This window comes from Argiope bruennichi, chromosome 11 (assembly GCF_947563725.1).
Source record: "Argiope bruennichi chromosome 11, qqArgBrue1.1, whole genome shotgun sequence".
In the NCBI taxonomy this organism is placed as follows: domain Eukaryota; kingdom Metazoa; phylum Arthropoda; class Arachnida; order Araneae; family Araneidae; genus Argiope; species Argiope bruennichi.
The window spans coordinates 3,899,581-3,922,857 of NC_079161.1; the positions used below are offsets into that span (position 1 = coordinate 3,899,581).

General features: G+C 30.8%; 1 protein-coding gene across 1 annotated transcript in view; it reads left to right on the forward strand.

Annotated features, from left to right (window-relative positions):
• Positions 1-20,334, forward strand: part of LOC129957285 (cytochrome P450 2C44-like) — a 41,894-nt gene extending 21,560 nt beyond the window's left edge. Inside the window, exons 8-12 of the mRNA XM_056069547.1 lie at positions 6,018-6,345; positions 7,777-7,970; positions 12,525-12,788; positions 16,447-16,626; positions 19,562-20,334. Of these exons, the coding sequence (XP_055925522.1) occupies positions 6,018-6,345; positions 7,777-7,970; positions 12,525-12,788; positions 16,447-16,626; positions 19,562-19,692 (1,097 nt within the window). The 3' untranslated portion in view covers positions 19,693-20,334. The remainder of the gene's footprint in view (positions 1-6,017; positions 6,346-7,776; positions 7,971-12,524; positions 12,789-16,446; positions 16,627-19,561) is intronic.
• Positions 20,335-23,277: the final 2,943 nt, after the last annotated feature.

The following is a 23,277-nucleotide window of genomic DNA, read 5'->3' on the forward strand; positions in this document are numbered from 1 at the left end:
AAATTTGTAGAAAATAAGTATATTTTATATTAATAATTTAAAATTAAAATGATTCGATGAAGTATTTTCCAACCGAAATCGTTAAATTATGAAGCTGATGGATAAAATGGAAGATTCATATTAATGACTGTAATAAAAATTATCCATTAAATAAATTTTTAGATTAATAGCATAGTTCCAATGTTAATAGCAATAATCAAATCCGCCTAGAATAAAAGGCAGAAATAAATCATCTGTAAGTATATTAAATGAAATTTTAAACTTTATCAGATTGATTAAATGAATGATGTGTGATAGAACTGTAAATATTTAGCCATTACTTGCTATTGCAATGAATAGATGAATCATTACTGAAACCTTTGAAATGCATTTGAGTTTCCAAGTGAAAAAGAAGTATAAAGAAAACTTTTATTTGAGATAAAAAAAAATTCGGTATTGTGTCTAATTTGTGGCAATATTAAAAAATTTTTAAAACATAATAATTTTCAAGGAGATACTTTTATAAATTTATTCATTAATAAAAGGATTTAGATATTTTTTAATTTAATATTTCATTTGTTCATCTCTATAGTGATATCCAAAATTGAGTTCTTTGAAAAATAGGCTCAGAATAAAGATTGCGCCAATTTTTAATTTATCGAAAAGAAATCGATTTTCAGATATTAGTGTTTGAAATATATCGATTTATCGGCATATTTCGATGTATGTTTCAGTCAGTATATTTAATCACGATGAATCGCGCTGCAGTATATCGGTACTCAGAATTCCTTTTCGATTTTGTTTTGGTTTTCATTAGCGTTCGTTTTTGTTGCTTTTCATTGTTTTCCACTTTTGTACGTAATTTTTGTTAATATTTCAATAAATTCTGTCATATTCTAATACATAAAAACAGTTGCTTTTTAAGCTTGTCATTTTGGAAAAAATTGTTTTCTTTTCCGTAAACTCAAAATTAGCACAAATGTTTCATTTAAAAATTTCAAAAGAATTATGCAACTTTAATTTTCAGATATATTTACGCAATTCAAGAAAAAAATTTTGTGCCTCATTTATTATAAGCATTCGAAATATATTTCAGAAATAATAGAGAAAGAATTGTGAAATAATTTTTAATAACTTCATGAGTTAAATTTAAAATTATACAAATAACTGAACTCCAAATAAATCTGTTCGGAAACAGATGCTAGACACTATTTAGTTTTAAATACATTTTATAGCATTTATCCCAGTAATTCATTAAAATATCAGGGCCCAATTAAGATATTATTGTAATTAAAAAATACATTACTTAAAATTTAAATTCAGAGCAGTTATGCTTAATTCAAATTTTGCCTTCATTTTCCATTTTCTTTTAATTTTTTCTATAAGAGTTTTTATAATTCTAAATTTCGCAATATATTTCAAAAATTTACTTACGTATATACATTGTAATGCATAAGACTAAATTCTTTTTATAAAATTCGATTTAAATGAATTTCCTCGAAAGATACATTTTTTGACATAATGATTTTGCCCAGATATAAACTATAAAAGTGGCAGCGTAAAATTAGAATTTTTAGCAGAGCATTGGAGTTAAAAATTTAATATATGTATGAAGCTATACTGACCGACCGTCACGAGAAAAACCTGAATATGGTTGCCGCAAGTAGACGAGTCGAGAAAGGAGGGAAGCGGGCATTAAAAGTGACCACAACATTTGGCTAACTAAGTGCGCTTTGTTAAGCGAGTAATTCATTTCGCCTGTGCTAATGCAGATGTTTTTTATGACAGTTGAATACAATTTTGTTATTAAATTGTAGATAAACTTACAAATTTCTTGCTATTTAAACTTGAAAATAATATCCTGCATAAGAAAGCTTTCAACAACATTCCTTCTACTGATTTTGTATTGAATTTTTTTAAGAACCTGAGGCTGTCGTCAATAAAATAAAAATCGTTGGATAATAACAAAATGATTTAATATTTTCTTGGCAATTCATGCGATTTTAAGAAAAGAAAGCTTTCGTTTTAAAGCTAGATTTTTTTTTTTTTTTTCATTTTACACTGGAATTTCTAAGTTTTGAATTAGATGAAAATGAGAATTTTAAATAATAAACTTAGGGTGAAGAAAAAAATATATAAAGTATTACTGTTTAATTAATAATAAATCTGTTACTGTTTAATTTAAATAAAAACACGAAATTCAGCAAAAATTTAAAATATAAATAAATAGGCCAAATATTTATTCGTTTCATACTCTTTTAAAAGCTTACGAGATATTTATCATGATCTTTGGAATAACACATACTCTCCAGTCATTCACAGCACTTCTCACAGGTATATTACATATAACGAATATCCACAAGAGATAGAATTGATCAGAAAATCACAAAATATGAGCGTCAGGCATCGAAGCAAAATGACACTGCTAACCAATTCTTTTTGCGCCAAATGAAACACGGAACTTTATTTCACCCCCAAAATGTAATAGAATGTCCAATTCCCATGCCGACTAACACCTACTTTTAGGGTTACTAGGGTTTTTTTCATGGCGGCAGATCAGTAGGTAATCTTATAATCTGGAGTAAAAAAAAAATCTGGTAAACTATATCTGAACTGGAGTAAAAAAAAAAAAAAAATGAAATAGCCTTTAAAATCTTTCAGATCACTCTACAATAATACACTTAAGGAAGATTAATATCAGCGTTTTCAAGGCCAAAAAGAATCAATTTGAAACTTTAATCCTCAGCCATAAAATCCTTTCTTTATATGTACATATGTTATACACTTGTCCTAACATAGGATTTTTGCATAAATGGTAACAAAACACATCATCACACAAAAATGAGCAATGAAACAAAATTAGCCCCATCTAAAGCGCTGCCCATTAGCGACTCTTAGAAATTCCTACTCCTTTCAAAATTAGTTTCAATCAAGATCAATCTTGATTAAAATATCAATACTTATTGAATTTTTTCGATACATTTTGAATTTTCGATACATATCAAATTTTCGATAATGATCAAACATTTCATGACTATCTAGTCATAGCAATAAGTAATGATGAACGGATTTTAAGGCATTGTTTTATATATCAGTAGATAGTATGTTGGCATTTTTAAAAAACTTTTAATCGGCATGTCTTTCATATTTTCAGAAATGCATAATTTTTCTAGTTTTATATTTGAAAATGCTCTTTTTCAATTTCATAATATATTTTTTCTAAAAATATTCCATTTTGTATTTAAGATTTTCTTTAAGGGTACAATGGTTCACCTTCATTTCACAACTATGCAAATTTTGATACTCATCGAACTTAATAGATTGCTTCGTGCGATCGGCCTTGATAGAACATCCAACGTCTATCGAACTTCCTATATTAATCGAATTTTCAATAATTTCAAGCTTTTGATAATGACCGATTTTTCATGACACTCGCGAATCAGTCTTGGTAATATTTTCCGACTGGATATCAAGACATTATATTGTGTATCAGAGAAAATATATTGATTTTTTTTTCTTTTTTTAAGCTGCAAGCTTTTCTGTATTATATACTTGTATATTTCTAAAAATGAATTCTTCTCCTTATTTTGCATCTTTAAAAAAGGTTTTTTTTCTAATGTCAAAATATAATTTTTATTAACATGTGTTATTTTGTATTTAAGACAAAGATTATTTTAAATGGATAAATGTTTATTTCCGATTTATTTCAATTTATATGAACAGAATATATATTGCGCTGTTTTCAAATTTTCACGCAATTGAAAAATGTTTTCTTTTCTTTTTCAAATATACAATATCTTGAATTGATTTAACATAGCTTGCATTTAAATGATTTAAGAAATTTTTTGTGAAATTATTTTTCTGTTTTTAAGGTAAAGATTACTTCTATTAGTTTAATGGTAATTTTCTAATCTTTAATTGTTTTTTTAATTTAATTCTTTTTTTATTTTATTTAAATAAAAAATCTTTTTAATTTTTTAATTTAATTTTAATTTTCATTTTTTTTAATTTCATTTTGAATTTTATAATATGCCACAATAGAATAGCTAGAAATAATAGATAGATAATTAGCTACAATTTTAATATTCAGATATATAGCGTTTTATTTGAGTGTTGGTTATGTTTTTTTTTTGTTTAAATTAATTTTGATATATAATGGCATATTTTTTTTAATTTGATCATGTTTTTTTATAATTGAGCGATAATTGGAAGACCTTTTCTAAACATTTTTAGTGTATTACTTCATTCTTACGTAAATAAAATTACACTCCATAATATTTGTTATTAACGTTTTGCTCATTTCGGAATTATTTTTCGTTTCTTTTTGAATTTTGAAATAGTAAATTGCTTGAAAGCCTCTTTAATTTTAATTATATATTCTACCTATTGCTGAAATTCAAGTCCATATTTAAATTAAATCTGCGAATAATACTAGTAAAATAAGAATGCAATTTATGTATTTCATATACAAAATTAATTTTTGAAGACAGTAGATTTCAGATTTCGAATTCGAGTTTTATTAAAACAACTTAATTTCACTTGTTCAAGGCATTATTATATCGTTTTCCTTTCTTTTGTGAAGAATGACGTTTTATAAATCATTAGTAATAAAGACAAAATTTTAAAATTACTACATTATTGAAAAAACGGAACTTGATAAATTGTAAAATGTAGACATTGCCTTGACATTAACATACGTTATTGAAGGGATTTTGACACTCATTACCGACATTATTTTTGTGAAAAAGGAACGATTATTTTTATTATATAAAATGAAAATTCCTTTTATTTGGAGTCATTTTGATTATTCAGTAAATTAAAAGATGCTATTTATAATTTATAATAGCAACAAATAAATAATGAAATGACGATATATCTAGAAATATCGATATATGTTGGACGATATACCGCTATAATCAAGTTTGGTCATCGCCCAACCTTGCTCTGAATATAGTATGAAGAGAGAAGAAAAAAGCTTACAGCGAATTTTTCTCACAAAATTCATATGTTATTAAGTGAAATTTCGGTCCATTCACTGCGCTTGGCTGAAGAGAAAGAAGAAACACTGAGGAAATTTTAGAGAGAAATAATGGAAATTTTACTGTAAAATAAGAAAAAGTAGTGAAAATGGAAGGGTAAATCTAGCCTAGTGGAAATATTAATATTGTTGTCTTTACTAAGAACTCTGATCAATCAGATCTCTCTAGACGATCAGGTTACTCAGTGAAATACCACTCCAGAGCAGGAAAACGACATTCAAGAGAACATTCCCGAAACTCCCATCCTTCGCCTCATATCGTTTGCACTTCCTCATATATCCTCAAGTCAGACAGCGGGAAAATGATATCTAAGCTGCAAATGAATGGCATGCTGTAATTTGTCAGAAATAATGACATTGGTAAAGATCTCAATATTATTTATTTCTTTATATGACTTATTTCTTTATATGACTTATTTCTTTATATGACTTCTTTATATGACCGTAAAAATATTATCGACAAGATTCTTTGATTAACTGGACAGAAGTGACAACATCTCTTTTAAAGAAGCTGAACCATGCCGCCTCCCCCCCCCCAAGCTTCCGAAGAACGTCAAGATACCCCATCGCCTTATCCATACATGAAGCCTAATTTTATGTTTACCGCACCAACATGATTCTTGACCGATTTTGCCGAAAATTCAGAATATAAAATTCTGTATTCTTTTCCTAATGAAATGTTATCAATATTTATTTTACTACTCAGTATAATGGCCAGTCACCTTTATAATGAGCAACCACTTGTTAATTCATTTCTTTGCCATGTCAATACCCATATCATCTGTTATATCCAGAAGTTAAAAACTTTGAGTTCAAGAATTCCGCGAACCATCCCTCAGATTACCAAGCCAACATCTAAACGAGAATTGTTATTTTCTATACTTCCGGATATCCTTTTAGTCCCATCAAACGATTCAAGTCTTTCTTTTGATTTCCATGAAAGTTTTTCAAATCCAGAAAACTGATTTTAAAAATCCACTAAGTATGTTTTGTTTTGCAGGCGTTACACAAGAAGAAGGTCAGCCCTGGAGTGAGCAGAGAAGATTTTTTCTGCAAACAGCAAAGAATTTCGGATTCGGGAAACAAGAATTCGAGCACCATATTCAGGACGAAATCAAGATTCTCCTGCAAGAATTGAGAAATTTCGATGGCAAGCCAAATGACTTACGCTTTCATCTGGCCTACACCTTCAATAGTATCATCAGCAAAGTTTTGTTCAACAAGAAATTCGATAAGAACGTTACCTTTAAAAGGAACCTGGTCAGCATGAATCAAATGGTTCAGATATTTACAGGTGTTCTTCACATGCTCATAGGATTTCCATTTTAGTAAGCCAATCTTATTTTCATAAATTCTATACCACTTTTTTGTCAAGTATAAATTTTGGAATGTAATATCACGTCAATGTGCCTGAATTTAATATATGATAGAACTGCAATACGGTCACAAAATCGATGCACCCTATATTGAGTTCAATACTTTTTTTGAATGATCTTTATTCATAGCGGCAATAGAGCATCTATTACGATGCCATTACCAGTAAAGAAATAGAATGATGCAGCAAGCATCATTAAATCTCCTCATGTATTTTTAAATGGTTTCATCATTATTTTGATCATTATTTATTCTTCAGAAAATAAATAGCGGGAGTGGTATACCCAAACACGTTTCACATATTCTCTCAAAATGGTGCTACCCCCCCCCCCCCGCAAAAAATTGTGGACCTTGCGTAAAGTAAAGAACGCATTTCAGGGCCCTGCATAAAAAATTCGCGGAGTATTATTCTTAGGCATGCATTTAGCATTTTAAATGAATCTATCATGTGACTCTAGGCAAAATTTTTGGCGATCCATCCCTAACATGCGGCTTATAGTATCCGAATATCGCATTTCTGTTTCAGAGATGTTTTTCCTGACTGATTGAAACTACACCTTGACACGGGACGGTAGTCACAAAGTCGCACTCCACATTTTACATATTAAGTCACTGCATTTTTGGATTAGAGAGCTTCTGGAATCAACAGATCAACAGATGTTAAACCCCTTGTTGGAACTGATTCAAAATTCGGTAGGTGTCAACACTAAAGATGTTAAATCTATGTACCGAATTTCATACATCGTTATTATTTCTTTTTTCATTTTGTAGTTAGCTCGTCAGCTTATATTCAGACAGCCGGTCAGACTTCCTCTGAATAGATTTTAATCAAAATTTGGAATACATATTCAAATTGAATGACTATACCAAATTTCATCGGTCTAATTCAAAGCATTTTTTAATTATCTTTGTCATAGGCAGACAGACATAAAACAAAAAAATGTGTTTTTCGAACTCATGGAGGATTAAATCGTGGAGATGAGTCAAAATCTCGAGTTCGAACTTTTTGACGTTTACAATACTTTCTCTATTTTTTGTATACGAGACTGTAAACATGGTGAGCGAATAATTTTGTCATTAAAATAAGATACTGGAATGATTTAATGCTTTATAAAGTATCCGAAGTAAGATAAAGCGTAGTAGTTTGCTTGTTATTTTCATTTTCGCCAAGTTCACAGCCCTTCATCCTCATCTGTTTCTCTTTGAGTGAATTTTACATCACTTTACTGTGAACCAATGCAATATGTTTTCTAGGAATTACTCTAAAATTGTGTAAAAAAAGTAGTACTGTTTGATTACATTGACATAATAGTTTGTTTTGGATTTTGTAAGCATTGAAACAATTTGTGCTAGAAAAGATTAAAATAAATGACTTTCGTTTAAAGCTTCTTCACAAACTTTCTCGGAGATAAAGATATTCCAAAAGGAAAAAAAGAAACACGAAAATTTGTCGATCAGGCTGTTGATGAAGTCAAGCAAAACTATGACCCAAGCTTTGTGAACAGCTACGTTGATTGTTACTTGCAACAGATGGACGAATTAAAGAAAAAAGGGAAACTACAAGAGAGTTCCTTCACAGGTAAAATATAAATAGTTCAAAAATTATTGAAATAAGCCTATTAATGTGTATTAATATACGAGGTGATTCTTATTGAATGGGGCAGAAATAAAGTATGAACACCAGTGAACGCTGTTAATTAATTTATTTTGATAAATCGTTTAAACCCCTCCTCCGGTTTCTCTCCAAATATTTATGCGATGTTTCAGCTCATGCCACGCTTGTGATAAAATATCCGCCTCTAATGTGTCCATCAGTTTGCACACACCATATTTCCGTAACACCCGCTGCACCATTTTTTTGCATTCGCTCGATGGTGGAATTTTTTGGGACTTCGTGGGAACATTTCACGAATATTTTCAGCCACTTCGGTTTTGGAGGGTGCTTGTCCTGGGCTGACTTTCTTTCATACGCACTCCGTGTCCGAAACTACACAGTGATTTTTTTAACATGTTGTGATAAAGTCACTTTGGATGATAATAAAGGAAGATGCTTTGGCACATTCCAATGCACAGAATGCTTCTCTCGCTCAGACACCGCCATTTTGATAATGATGTCGCGAATGCTTTTTTCTAACCATGAATTCATTACTGGAAGAATGTTCATTGTTCCCAGCTAAATCTCATATAACTGCAGTATTAGAAGAAATTTGTGTTGTCAGCTAAGTAAAACAGTTGCAGAAATTCGTATTATGCTATTCTCTTTATGCCATTCAATATGAATCCTCCCGCATAGTAATAACGACTCTCAATGAGTCTAGATGCGGGGGTGGGGCACAGGGTACCCAAATAAAAAGGCGCTGATATTCATACTTAATTCAGTTATATTTATCCGAAACATTTGAACTGCATTTCACGTGTGACACGACGCGTGCACATAACTGACTCCGATGCACTGATCCTGGCCATCTCTTTGCCATATTCGGAAAAATAATTCATCGATTCAGTTTAGAAACGACTAGATTCTGGGTGGATCCAGTTATTCTATTGTCATTATCTTCTCCGTCATACGTTCTATGACTGTCCTTCCACTGATTACTTTAAGAATTTAAAGATGCGAAGTCATTTCATTTGTACATGGAAGATGCTTAAAGATTTTCCATTAAAATTTCTTCTATAAGTTGAGGTTATTCTTCTCCACAAGTGATTTAGAGAGAGACGAATCTAGAGTTGCACCATCTCTTTGAAGACCTTAACTGAGCTTTTATTTTTGATGGAATGGTGCAGAACGCTTTTACTGGGTGAATCATTCGATTTAGAGCTACTAAACGTAGCACGTTATTACTTCCTGGTGTTCACTAAAAAGGGTTTTCAAAATTTCAATTACATTTTTAATTAAAAGTAAATCGAAATTTTAAAGATAAAAGATTTAAAGCTCCTAAAAATTTTGGAATCTATTACACACAAATACCATTCTGGCAATACTTTAAAATTGCAAAAGTTATCTTATCAGTGATATTAAATTTGTTTCTGTAGAGTATTCTCTTATCATAATAAATATTCAACCTATTATTAAATATATTTTATTTTACTCTAATACCATTCATTATTTTAGTTTCTGAATTTATATATACGTATTTTATGACTGTATAAAATACACATTTCGTATCATGCTATTCTTGTTATAATGAAATAAATTGTTTAAAAATAGTTCTGAAAATAGACGAATCAAACATTAAACAGAATCATTTATACAGCTCGATTTCTCCCATATCCCTTATGATTTAGAGATCGATCAAAAAAATATTTCCCATGTTGGGAGATATTATTGGTAACTTCTTGCTTTATAGACAAGAACATTAACGTATTGTAATTAGAAAAAATATCACTGCACCAAAGGACCCTTTCTCATTTGGGCATCCCTTATGCAAACACAAAATTCTGCGTCTAAGAAATTATTTTCAACATGCTATTTTAATGTTGTGTTCATAATGAGCAAAATAAATTCTTTTCCTTTAGTCGAATCGCGGACACACCCATAAAGTCTATGCATATGGATAGATTACCGATTGCTTCCTTAATAATAAGTGTTAATGTCAAGATAGTACATCGCCAGCATGTTAGCTTGATAGATTGGGATTTCGTTTAATGACGAATATCGCAAAAGGATGCGATAATTGCTTAGAAATATTAAATCGTCATTTTAGAGCGTGTTCTTTACAACATACAGCTAACGATATTCTTAGCAAACATTTAATTGAAAAATGTGTAAGCCCAACATTAGAAACAAATCGATCCAAACAGTTACAAAGCTGCAAATATTATTGAGAATACAAAGAGAGTATTGAATTTTATGGTAATATTCATTTCATAAAACATCTATCAAGAATGATTTAAAGAATCATAACTTCATTTTTAAAAGATATACAGGGGAAGAAAATTTTCCCCTAAGCGTTTTGTTATTTACATAATAAAGCATGATTTGTAATATAGTTTAGTGAGAGAAAAGATTATTTAGTTTCAACTTTGCCTCCTGTTGATTCACAGGGGAAAAAATCAGTGAATTTTTAAGTGAGTAAGAAATTGCTGAAGAATTTTCTAAAGATAATCCAAAATACTAATACACACATTTTGCAATAAAGCATGAGATTTCAAAAACAAATTTAGAACGCCAATCCTTATATAAGTGAATTAAATCAAATCAACCGTGTACTTGACAAAGCTAAACACAGATTTAATGGAGTACAAATTTCCAAATCCTCATATTTGACGAAGAAAAGCCAACAGTAAAAATCGTATGTTGCATAACTGATCCGATGGCAGGGACGGCAGTCTTGAGGGTAACTGAAAGTAAGAATCAAGGGAGAGAACGATGCAAGCTTCGTATGCCCATATGCATTTTTTGGGAATTTGTATTTCCTTATACGTGTATGTGGTATAACGTTTTTCTTTAACTGATTCACTAGAAGCGACATTCTTTTAGCAATCCATTTTTGCATACGCGAATCTGTTTTACTGCAAAAGTCTTTAGTCTTGATATGGACCAGCACCCTTAGAAGCCTGTGTGTGGAATATCGAAATATCCTGCATGTGTAAACAGTGGAGGCAAGTTCATGAGGGTTGCAGAAATATATATCATTTCCTGAAATTATTTTTTAAATGAAATTTAATTGAATTTCCTTACTTCTTAATTCTGAGAATTTCTAGATTTACTTTTTCATTTTGGGAGTTTGATAACCAACCAAATGCATTAAAAAAAACCAATGAAAAATGTGAAGAGCGAACTGGAAAGGAACTACTAACAAGCAAGAGAAACGCAGGACTGAATTTTCGCATAGCATCCCATAGAAATGGATTGTTTGATTTGAAGAAAAAAGCGATAATTTCTTTATCTTTGAAATTAGAAGCGTTAGAGCTGCAATCAGAAAGAACCCGACTAGAGGAGTTGATTATTTTATTAGAAAAACCAAACATAGAAAGTTTGCTTTCTTTCTCTCGTTTCTTTTTTTTTCCCCCTCTCTTTAAGTATTTTTGAGTTATATTCCTTTTCTTTTGTTCTTATCTCGTTTCTTATTATATTTGAATATTCCTTTTCTTTCGTTGGAGGTTAAAAAGGCACGTGGGCCGTTTTCCAAAATGGAATTTAGATGAGAACTTTTATGGAAAATCAATCATTTTTAATTACGATAAACAAAAAAATGATGAACGCTGTAGATGATTTATTACACAGATTATTTGATATTCACCTTTATTAAAGCATTATCGTCCTAAATGTGGGAAAATAGGCTATGATAATTTTTAATTGTCTCTTAACTTTTACGTCATTTTCTATTGAAAAAACTAAAAGGAATTTATTCCATATACTGGTTATTTAAATGCTGAAATATAATAAAATTACATGTGATTTTGAAATTAAAGCTTTTAGGCAAATGAAGAGTAAAGTACTTTTTTTAATTGCAATCTGTTGTTAAATAGTTATGCAGTTTTCTAAGTTTTATATGTAACTTCATTAGAGGAATTCATAGATGAGAAGTCCCCGGAAAAGTAAGCAGGTCTTGAGAGCCCCTGAAATATAATAAGAATTTGGAATTCGAGAATATTCATTGCGATTATTCGGACAAACCTCCTTCGGAAGAAGTTGAAACTAGAGATAAACTCTACGACACCATTCTTAGTTTTTTTTTTTTTTTTTTTTTTTTTTTTGTTCATATCGATACGATTTTCCTTCAAATGACCTTGGATGTCAAAATAAAACAAAAGTAGGGTATCTCACATTAGTTGAGGTATCTATAACTTCATTGATCGGTGATTGGGGCTTAAATCAAATAAGTGCTTTTCATTGTATTCATATACATGTTGCCTCTTGTGAACTATTTTAATTGCAAAGAAGTATTTAATCTTAATTTCACACATATTCATTTCTACTTCATTATGAAAACACTGAAACGTTTTTGACTTCCATTTAATTAATTAAAAAATTGTTTATTGCATTTATTACAACAATGCATACGTTATGGTAAATGTGAATAATTCGGTGACTTACCGATGACTATTCATAATCACCCAATGTAAACTTGTATCTGATTGTGAATAATCACCGGTTTAAGCACTGACACGTTATTTCTTTCCTTTCTAGACGAGAGACTGAGGGCGAATGCTTTCAACTTGTTCTTCGAGGGCACAGAATCCGTGAGCTCCACTGTTGCTAAATTATTGGTGGAACTGAGCAGGCACCCGGATGTACAGATGAAGATACAGGAAGAGCTGGACAGCATCATTGGAAGGGAGAGACTCCCATCCTGGATAGACAAACCGGATCTGCCCTACCTGGACGCAACTATACAAGAGTTGTCCCGTATAGCGGCGTTATTTCTCGTTACTACAATGTATTCAAATTTTAGTGAGTTTCAGTTTCTGGATTTTATTATTTATTCTTTTCATCGTCGTGCAATATTCCGATTCCTGCTAAATTTCCCAAATCCTAAATAAAAACTTTCCAAGAAAATAATAGAAGTAAATGAAAAAATAAAATACTAAACTTAAAAGCTCGACATTCATTACAAATACATTAAGGATTAGGTTCATTCCATTTGTTGCCTTACTCTAGTTTTAGCGCATTGCAGTTCGAATTACTTTTGCAGAATATTCAGGCCATTCTCATCAGAATTAATGACGCTGATGACTTGGTTCCTTTTCTTCTAAATGATGATTTAACATGAAGCCTCATTACTTTTAAACCTAATAGCTAACTACTAGGAATAAACATAAAAAATACTTTTCTTTTCACGGTTTATTTGATATTTCTTTCGGACGATCATTATCGAGCTGAATGTGTGAAGATCGCCTCTGATAATTTTATCTGTTTAATTGCCACTTAACATTTACATAATTGTCTATTTACGAAATTAAAGGAGCGAATTTAGGTTAACTCCAAGTTATGCTTTTACTGTTACTTTTTAAGCTGAAATTCCACGAATTCAAAAATATAACCAAAATGACTCTCCAGCATACAGCTTTTGCATCATGTTTATTGCGTTTAAGAAACGAGGTATTTAACTTATAAAAATATGATCTGATATTACTAAAACTAAATGCCGACAGAACAAACTATTCATTCATCACCATGTCTCGTCAGACGTCTGTTGATCTCAGACAATCCGCTTCAATATAAATAAGCTAGCAGTTCTTATGGAACTTACCACAGCGGTTTTACTCTGGTTAACCTATTGTATATCTGGATTCCACATAATTTGTGTTAGATAGGGATTAAATATATCAAGAAAGTGTGAAAATCTCCTCCCCTTTTCTCCCAGATAACTTTCATTATATATGGGGAAGCATTACATAAGAAGCAACGTCAAATCATAAATTCCCTGATTAAAGAAAAAGTTATCAACTCTATTTTGGGTGTAAAGCGGGTTCTCATTTCAGCTGAATATTTTGAGTTAGTTATTTGATGAACTAGAATAAGGGCTCTTGAAATTTCACGAGCTCTTCCATTCTTTTTGTGCGGCACGAATCACGAAGCTATACTTTGAAGTAAACACAGCTGGGGTGGTCTCCTCAAAATTCTCTCGCATTCTCTCTAATAAAGGTGTTAAGGTGTATGTACACACTCAAAACTTCGAAAATCGTTCAAAATATCGAATATTTTTTTATTGCTTAATAATATTCTCTTATCCTTTAGCTTTCAAATGATACCAGGATGTTGTCAATATTCGAAATATTTCTCGAGTTATAATTATTTTGCTTGAGGTGCTTCCATTAAAAACTCTAGCTACGGCTTTTTAAAACCTCGTTTTATGAATAATGATATTTTTCCACTAGGTTGCTTCATTCAAACAATCATAACTTAACAAGAAATTAACCAAATACAGTCATTTATATATCAAAATAATTTGTATGAAATAGCAGATAAATATAAATATAAATCAAGTTTATATTTATAGAAATAAATTTTTAATAGCTATTTAAAAGTTAAAATGACAGAAAAAGTCTCGCTTTTTCTGTTCATTGTTGATGAAAAAATTGTAAAAAAAAAAACTATATATTTTTATAATTTGATTGAGGCAGACAACATGAAGACTAATATTAGGCATAATTTCAAACTAGAATTGTGTGTCTGTACAAATTAGAATTTAAGATATCATGTTTCAAAAAATATACTAATTAGCTCATTAAATATTATTTAATTAATTAATAATTAGTGTAATATGGTGTTTTCTCACTGAAATGAGTTTAAACATATATTAATGACCTACTGTGAAAAAACTGAATTTTTAAATTTAAAATTTTTAAAAAATCTTCTAGTGTGTACATACACCTTAACGCAGAGAATGCCTTGCATGGCACTGGCGTACCATAGTTACGAAATATTAACCTGTGGCTTGAATATAGCCTTTTTACTGAATCTGTTGTGTCATCCATCGTTCGAGGCGATTCATTCCTGGCACGCGTTTAATATTATCCGAAAGCAATATTATTTGAAGCAAGTATCGGTTCATGTTAGTCTTGACTAATACAAGATTCAATCCCAACGATCGAGATTTTGATTTTAGGCTGCAATTCTAGAGTCTCCTTCGAAAAGATAATAAAGTATGTTGTTTTCGTGAACACCGAGAGAAAAAGGTTCTTTTCTGAGAAAAAGGATTTAAGTTATCGCAAACAATATTTTTTCTTAGAGAGTACTCACAAACTACTATCTACCAAAAGAATGGAGTACTACCAAAAGAATGGAGACTTTTTCTAAATTCATCAAAAATTAGTTTGTGGAGGTACTAGTGCAACGGCCGAAAACCTTTACCCATTTCGACAGCTCACACAATTATAATGAATAAAATCTATGAAAATGGGAGAGGCTAAAATTCAATTTTCCAAGTGATTTTGGTCCATATATTGCGACGTTGAAATATTTGTATTGTTAATGGATTTGCAACTGAGATATATTAAATGTTGTTGTGTTTTGTGCGAATGGAACATAGAGATATTATTATAAGAAAAATATTATTATATCATGAAAAGCAAATCATTTAAACATTGGGAAAAAATCGTTATACGTTCATTATTTCATCATTCATTCAAATGACTTACAGATTCCGATTCAGTATAAATAATTCGATCAAAATCAGGTCCTCATTTTTCTCTCCTGTACCAGAAAAAGAATTTCCTACTCAAGTATTATTGTAATTATAAAGAAGAAAAAACTCAAAACTGAATGAACGCAACGTAGAAACATGCAAGTTACTTCAGATTAAATATGAAAATGATTACGGTTGTTGGAAAGGTATTTAATGGGGTTTTTTTTTTGCAAGCTGTTGTATAAATGATAATCCTCTATGTATAAAACGGAATTACAAAAAAATGGAAAGTAAAAAAAAAAATAGAAATAAGCAGATTTTTGTACACAGTGGGACTTTTAAGAGCAAATGAACGTATAATCTATGATGATGCCAAGTCTCTTTTACTTAAAATGTTCAACATGGAAATAAATTAAAAATTGTTTAGAGAAAGATTTTAAGATTGTGTATATAACATTTATCGAAATTTCATTTTTTTTTTTTTTTGCTTTTTTTTATCTCATGTTTTACATCTTCTATTAAACTATATTTCTTTATGTATCACTATAGTTTGCCGTTTAGAAGCCACGCCCATAGTTAGAAATCTTAAACTCAAAATTTAAATCGTAGTAAAAATCTTGCTCCAAATGAGGAAAGGAGATTTTTGGAATAGAAACTATGAATAATATATGATCAAATGCTATGATTTTATTATTATTTTGCAAACAACTTTTCGATCTTTTTTTAATCTCTTTATTGTACTACTCTTTATTATTTAATTTATATACCTTTTTACGAAGGAAATCTGTAGGCTCATTTATATATCAATAATTTCACAATACTTTTTGGGGGAAAATATCATAGATACATAGAAATAATGTTCTATAATAGTACTAAACTAATTCTAATGAAAACCAAGTGAAGTGAATTCGATTACATTAAACTGTTCTGATTTGTCAACAGTTTAAAGTGATTGTGCATTCATTGTCCACTTCTTTGCAGAGGAAACTACGATCGAGGGATACAGGATACCCGAAAGGACTGCCATTGTATCCAACCTGTACAGCATCCACTTCGATCCGAAACTCTTCCCGAATCCTGACAAGTTCGATCCCGGGAGATTCCTCAACAGCGAGGGGAAGCGGATCAAAGTGGAAGGAGGACCCTACCTGTTTGGATTGGGTAAATATCCGGTGTTTTTTCAAATGAGCAATTTGAAAAATAAATATCACGCGAAAGAGGAACGTGAATTAAATCTGGCAACCTTTTGTCATAATATCATTATTTATTGATCCCCATAATTTTCATTTTATACCACCAGATGTATCTGCATTTGTTGGTATAGCATACATAAACTAAGACTTATGTTGGAGCAACGACTTGCAGATGTTCAATTTTCTATCTTTTCAGTAAGAAATTTAGCTGTCAGACAAGAAACCACACTCTTGATAACACTAAAAAACTTTCTGATGTGCTGCTAGAAAGATTGCAGTCTGACAACATGTCAGAAAAGTGATAATAAAACAGTTGCAATTCATTTACTCGATGAATAAAATAAACTACGTCATAAGTTCCACGAATATGATTTTTTTTGTCGCATTCATAAAAGTAAAGAGTAGAACTGCACTAAATACCTTGTAAATGATAATTTTTAGAAAATATCATTATATGACAAATATAAAACAAATTCATAAAAGCATAAGACACTGAAAATAGTTGATAGCAACGTTAAGTCTAAATGAATATAATAAGGTAGAAAAATACTTAATGAACTTTCAAGCAGATATTAATGCGATAAAAATGACGATTCACATAGAACATTTCTATCTGTACCTCAATCTTTTATGATTTTTGCTTTGACCACCTGTTTTTTATTTCAAAAAATACCAAAAACATTTTCCTACGAGGATGGGATGAAAAGTTTTAAGCCTCACCTAGAGGGGGCACTCCCAGAGTTACTTTGACTTGGACATTTCAATGTGCCATCTTTGTTTAATACTTCTTGTGCATTTCAAAAGATTTGTGATTGATTGTTTTTATACTGTGCTATTTTAAAAATTTCCTCTTCTATTTGTAGCCGAGTATGGAGATAACTAAAGTGCGAGATGTGATAAAATGTTTTTTTATAAAAGGCATATCCCCAACGGATATTAAAACTGAACTAGATGCTGCACTGGGGGAATCTTCCCATCCGTTTACAAATGTTAAAACATGAGTTGCATATTTTAAACGTGTTCGCACAAGAACTCTGGCTTCGGAGCATTCTAGAAGACCGAAATCAGCCGCTGCAGATGAAATCATTAGAGAAATCCACAAAAACATTATGAATGATCACCGACAGAAATTGGCAGAGGATGCTGAGTCTGTTGGAATATCCATAGAATGAGCACATCATATTTTAACCGTTATTTTGGAAATGAGAAAGTTGTCATCAAGATGCTGGCCACGTTTGGTCACCTTGAATCAAAAACTGCAGCGTATGACGATATCGAAACAATGTTTGAAGCTGTACAATTCAAAGCCAACTGATTTTTTGTGACGTTTCGTATCTGTGGATGAGGCATGGATCTATCACTATACTCTAGAGATCAAGCAGCAATCAAAACAATGGACAGCGAAGGTCGAATCAGCACAGAAAAAAAATCAAGAAGTGTGCCATCTACTGGAAAGATTATGACAACAGCTTTTTGAGACTCTTAGGGAATTTTATAATTGGATTATCTTAAAAAAGGCAGCACCATCAATCGGTGCTGAACATTATGATAATCTTTTGGATAAATTTCATTCCAAAATCAAAGACAAAAGACCAGGTTTGAAAAAGAAGAAGGTCCTGTTTCACCAGTACAATGCCATCGTCCACAAAGCTATCTTTGTGATGGCAAATCTTCACGAGTTGAAGTTTGAAATTCTTCCGCATGCACCATATTCCCCTGATATGGCCCTTTCGAACTACAGCCACTTCTTCAACTAGAAAAAGTTTCTGACTGGAAGGAAGTTCTTTTTTGATACCGAAGTCATCTCAGCGACGAATGCCTACTTTGAGGCTTTAGACGAAAGGTTTTGCAGGGTGGAGATTCAAACATTGTCGCAGCACTGTAGCAAGTGTATATCTTTGGTAGGGGACTATGTTGAAAAATAAAGCAATCATTAAACAGATTTTTTTTTTGTTAGGCCGGACACTTTTTTACCCATCCTCTTACTTATATTTTGAGTCAATCGGCAGCATGCAATTTTTTAGTTGAGTCAAAATATTTTGGTAAAATATTTATTTTCTTTTATATACTAATAAATCTGCTTGAATCTCTACATATTCTTATCATTTAACATCATTCCTGTTTCCATGCTTCTTCGCGGAATTTCTCTTTCGAGTTTTCCCTCCCCCGATGAAAGATTGAAACGATGGTAAATTTGAAATTGTTTGTCCTTTTATATTGTCGATGGTTCACTATTATAATATCTTCAGAATGAATCAAATTAGCGAAACTTTAAGTTTAAATTGTAAAAAAAATGAAGGAAAAAATTAATCCGATTTTATCATGGGTCACTTTGAAGCAGGGATTCAAACCTGGGATTTTTTCTGTGTGGAGTCTGACTTTCGTCCAAGTGTTAACCCTTCGTGACCGGAAAATCTGAAGCAATAGAAGATTTTTTTTAATCAATGGACACAACGAAAAGACATTTAAATCAAAACAATAAACAAAATACACAATCAAACCCAAAATTATTTCAAAATTCCAACCACAGCAAAATCATATCAAGTCAAACCACAAAAAAAAGACCAAACAACAAATTCAAAAATCATCATTGGGAATAAATCAAATATCAAGCAAAGAAAAATATACCAGTTGAATGCACACATTTCCTAAAAGAAAATTTGAACTCATTCCATTCGACTGTTATACTTTTCCTGCGCGCAAAGCTCAACATAAGCTTCCTCATCATATGAGGAAAATAAAATAGAACGATCTTAGCGTCATATGATTTTGCAGTGGTTTTATTTGGTTGGAATTTTGGTGTTTGTATTTTATTTATTGTCTGTTTTTAACATCTTTGCTTTGTATACCCAAATGCTAATACATGATTAAAAGATGCTTTAAAAAACACTTATTTATTGTAGGAAAAAGATCCTGCATCGGAGAATCATTGGCACAAGTGGAAATCTTTCTTCTGATTGGTAGTTTGCTGCAAAGCTTCACTCTACCTTATGCGGAAGACATCGACAGCTTGCGAGTCGTACCAAGAGACTGAATCCAAATTTTGAATGCAGCTTAGAAATTTACATACATTCTTCAATCGCACTAGGCTCGGATTTTTTTTTCCTTCTCAGTAATTTAAGTTTAAGTAAATTACTGTAAAATGAATTTGGGAAAATAATTTTTTAAACTTGAATTTTAATTTTAATATTTAATTTATTAAAAATATACAATTCTCTTTAATTTTATTTAATGAATCAATTATCTATAGTCAATTAACCTTTTCATGTACTCTCAAAATGAATGACTTGCTTCATTATACAAGATTTTTTTTATAAGATCTAGAAAAAAAATGTCGCGAATAATGTATTTCATTATTAAGTATGGCATTATAATTCTGAATTAATTTTACAAACACAAAACTGTAAATGATACCCATGTAAGATTTAAATACCAATGTTTAGTATCCATTGTAAAGTTAAAATACAGATGTATATAATGTGATATTTGCTGTTCGATTGACATTTATGTGTTCTTGTTTTTGTATTGATAAGCTTGCCTCACGAAAGGGTAAGTCAAAATTTGTTTTTCTACTAGAGAAATAGTTTGCTTCTATCATTTCATTTATTCCTAAAATTCAAAATATCATTTTAAGTGAAATTTTACCTTTTGAATGAAAAATAAAGTGAGCTGTTCCTCAAAACTTGTTTTTTTTTCCCTTCTACTAAAGCACATAAATTAGTTTCAATACTCTAAAAGGATACGGGGGGGGGGAACGATTTGCAACCCAGTTTCTGTTCGAGTTTTGAGCATTTCAGAGTTTAATATTCATGCTGATTTGAAACTTGCAGTTACTTCTTTTCTACCATGCCAAGTTTTTTTTCTACAACTTATATGATTTTTAAAAATTTTTAACAACCACTCAGATCCAACCTAACCGATTTGGTGTAAGACCTATAGTGCGGCAGTGGGGAAATTATACACAAAAGTATACATGCAAAGCAAAGGTAAAACAAAGGTAATAATTGCAAAAACAAAGCATTATTTAAATTATATGATTACATATGCAGCGATTCAAGACATTCAACGAAACATTTACATAAATAAAAGTGCAGATAACAGTGCTTGTCACAAAATTATTTTAAAATATTTAAATTTATTAAAAAATATTTTGAATTATTAAAACACCTTTGAAACATTCAAGACGATCATCACCAACATTTTTACAATATAAATTGTATAAAATATAAAATTTGGAAAATGTATTAAAAGTAAATATAAATTACCTTAATTCAATAAAAAGGATTTCATATGAAACAAATCCAGAAGAGCTGTATAAAAGAAAAAACATTTTAAATGCCTAAATATATAAAAAAAAATAGTAAAAGAGCATCCCCTTCCAACCAGTACAAGAAAACTCCGCAAAACAACAACAAAACCACTCCAAAAAATATCCAAATCACACCGGCCCAGGCAGAAATATAAGAATGAAAAGAACTGGATCTGGTTATATAGACCCTTATAAAATGTACAAGTTTTCTCCGGGCATTCTAGATATACAATGTATCACTGTAAGTTTGTAAATGAGTCGACACAGTGTCAAGTTTACGCTCTTTCAAATGAAACGTTTTAGCAGGTGGGCATTGAAACGCATAATAATCAACATCCCCGATGGATTGCATGGGCATAAAGGTAAATCTAATTTTTTATAAAGAATCTGCATAGATAACATGGGAATAAACCGTGTTTTGTCAATGAAAGAAATTTTTTAAAAATATGTATTATTAATTGAAAATGAGTGCCCGTGCAAGATACGTATATCCTGAAGCTTCTTCCTGATTCCAAGTCATATTCTTCCCAACTGCATTGCCAGACATTGGCAAGTTCTTTTGTGATTTTAAATTTTACAGGGTTTTTTTTGTCCAAAAGAGAGAGGGGGAGTTGAAGAAGTTGAGAACAATTCCGTGAACAGTTGTTTTCGTTAGTAAAAACCACAGGAAATGATTTAGAATCCCCTGTCGACATGCCTTCAGAATTTCTTGTTTTTATTAGAGAGTATTTGGATACTGAAAGAAATAAACATTTTCTTAATAATTTTCAGAACTCCAGTTTTTAAGGTAAGATTTTTTTGCGGGCAATAAAAAGAACAATCAGCCGTAAATATTTAAGACCAAGCCTTTTTCAGCATAAAAGAACATTTTTTAAATCAATTTACCGAATTTTAATTGAAACATGAAATAATTTTATATAATATGATACTTGGTGTTATCTCGTATGAAAACGAGTGGGCGGTATTTATTACAGCGTACTAAAAACGTTTTACCTAATGGATACTTTATTTTATAAATGTCTTGAAATAATTCACGAAATACCAAGAGAGAATTCCGGAGCCAAGCTCCACATCTATTGAAGGTATTTTAAAAAGAAGGCTCAAAATCAAGGAAGTAGAGTGATGCTTTGAAATATCTGAATCTGTCTTATATGGGATAATTTGTACAATCAAATCTTTTGAAAATAAACCGGATTTTTCCATTTCCCGAGAATAAGAACCCTCTGAAAACACTCTGAAGCTAAGTAGGCTATTTTTTTTAACATTCCAAAACTGGAGTACAATTTTGCTCAACCCACTCAAACAGATTTCAATGAATCAATAAAAATTATCGATTTGGATTGATTGGCGTTATTTCCTATAAATGACCATATCGTTAACAAAAACCCAATAGGCGTAAAGAGTATCGAGGGTTTCAATTAAAATGAAGTCAAAAACTACCACCCGGAATAAACTTAAGAGCAATTTTTGAAAAATACAAATAGATTGAGCTACAATGTGGATGAATCCCAAAGTTCTGAAATTCTGCGAAAGTATTGAGACAAAAAAGAGACATAACAGTTGAGAACCCTAAAAACCTGGAATGCCATAGAGGCATGTGCTTTCAATGAAGCATCTCTGCGAAGTATGTAATAATACTTCTCCAATTCTAACAAATTATTTCTCCAATTCTAACAAAATTATTATTTTTTACTTACATTATTTTATTTACACTTATTTCAAATACTTTATACTTACAGAATATTCGAAACCAAAAAGAGAATAAACATCGCTTGTATTTTTTTATTTATTTATTAATTTATTATTATTATTTTTGGATTCCGTGGTAACTTAGTATTGCCATTTTATAATGGCGCAGTAAATCCATGCGACTAGGGATTGCAATACCGGTATACCGGGATACCGAATAAAGGTATTTTGAGCCATTTGTACAATTTTGTAATGCCGGTATTCACAAGTTTAAATACCGATATTTCGGTATTTAACAGAAATTTTTAAAATTGTCTCCACTATATGTTCAGGTATCGCAAACATAGCAAAATAGTATACGTTTTTGTTTTTATGTCTCCCTAACGGGCGAAATTAATTAACTAATAAATGGCTTAATTGATTGCTTAAATCTAAATTAGCGAAACATGGATTATGACTGAAAGAAAATATTGTATCCATAACGACTAATGGAGCAACAATTATGAAAAAAGTTGGAAAGTTGATTGGTGCAAATCAGCAGTTGTGCTATGCACATGGAATTTCAATTAGGAGTAATAGATGTATTATACCAAAAATATAAAGAACAGAAGAATCCAAATA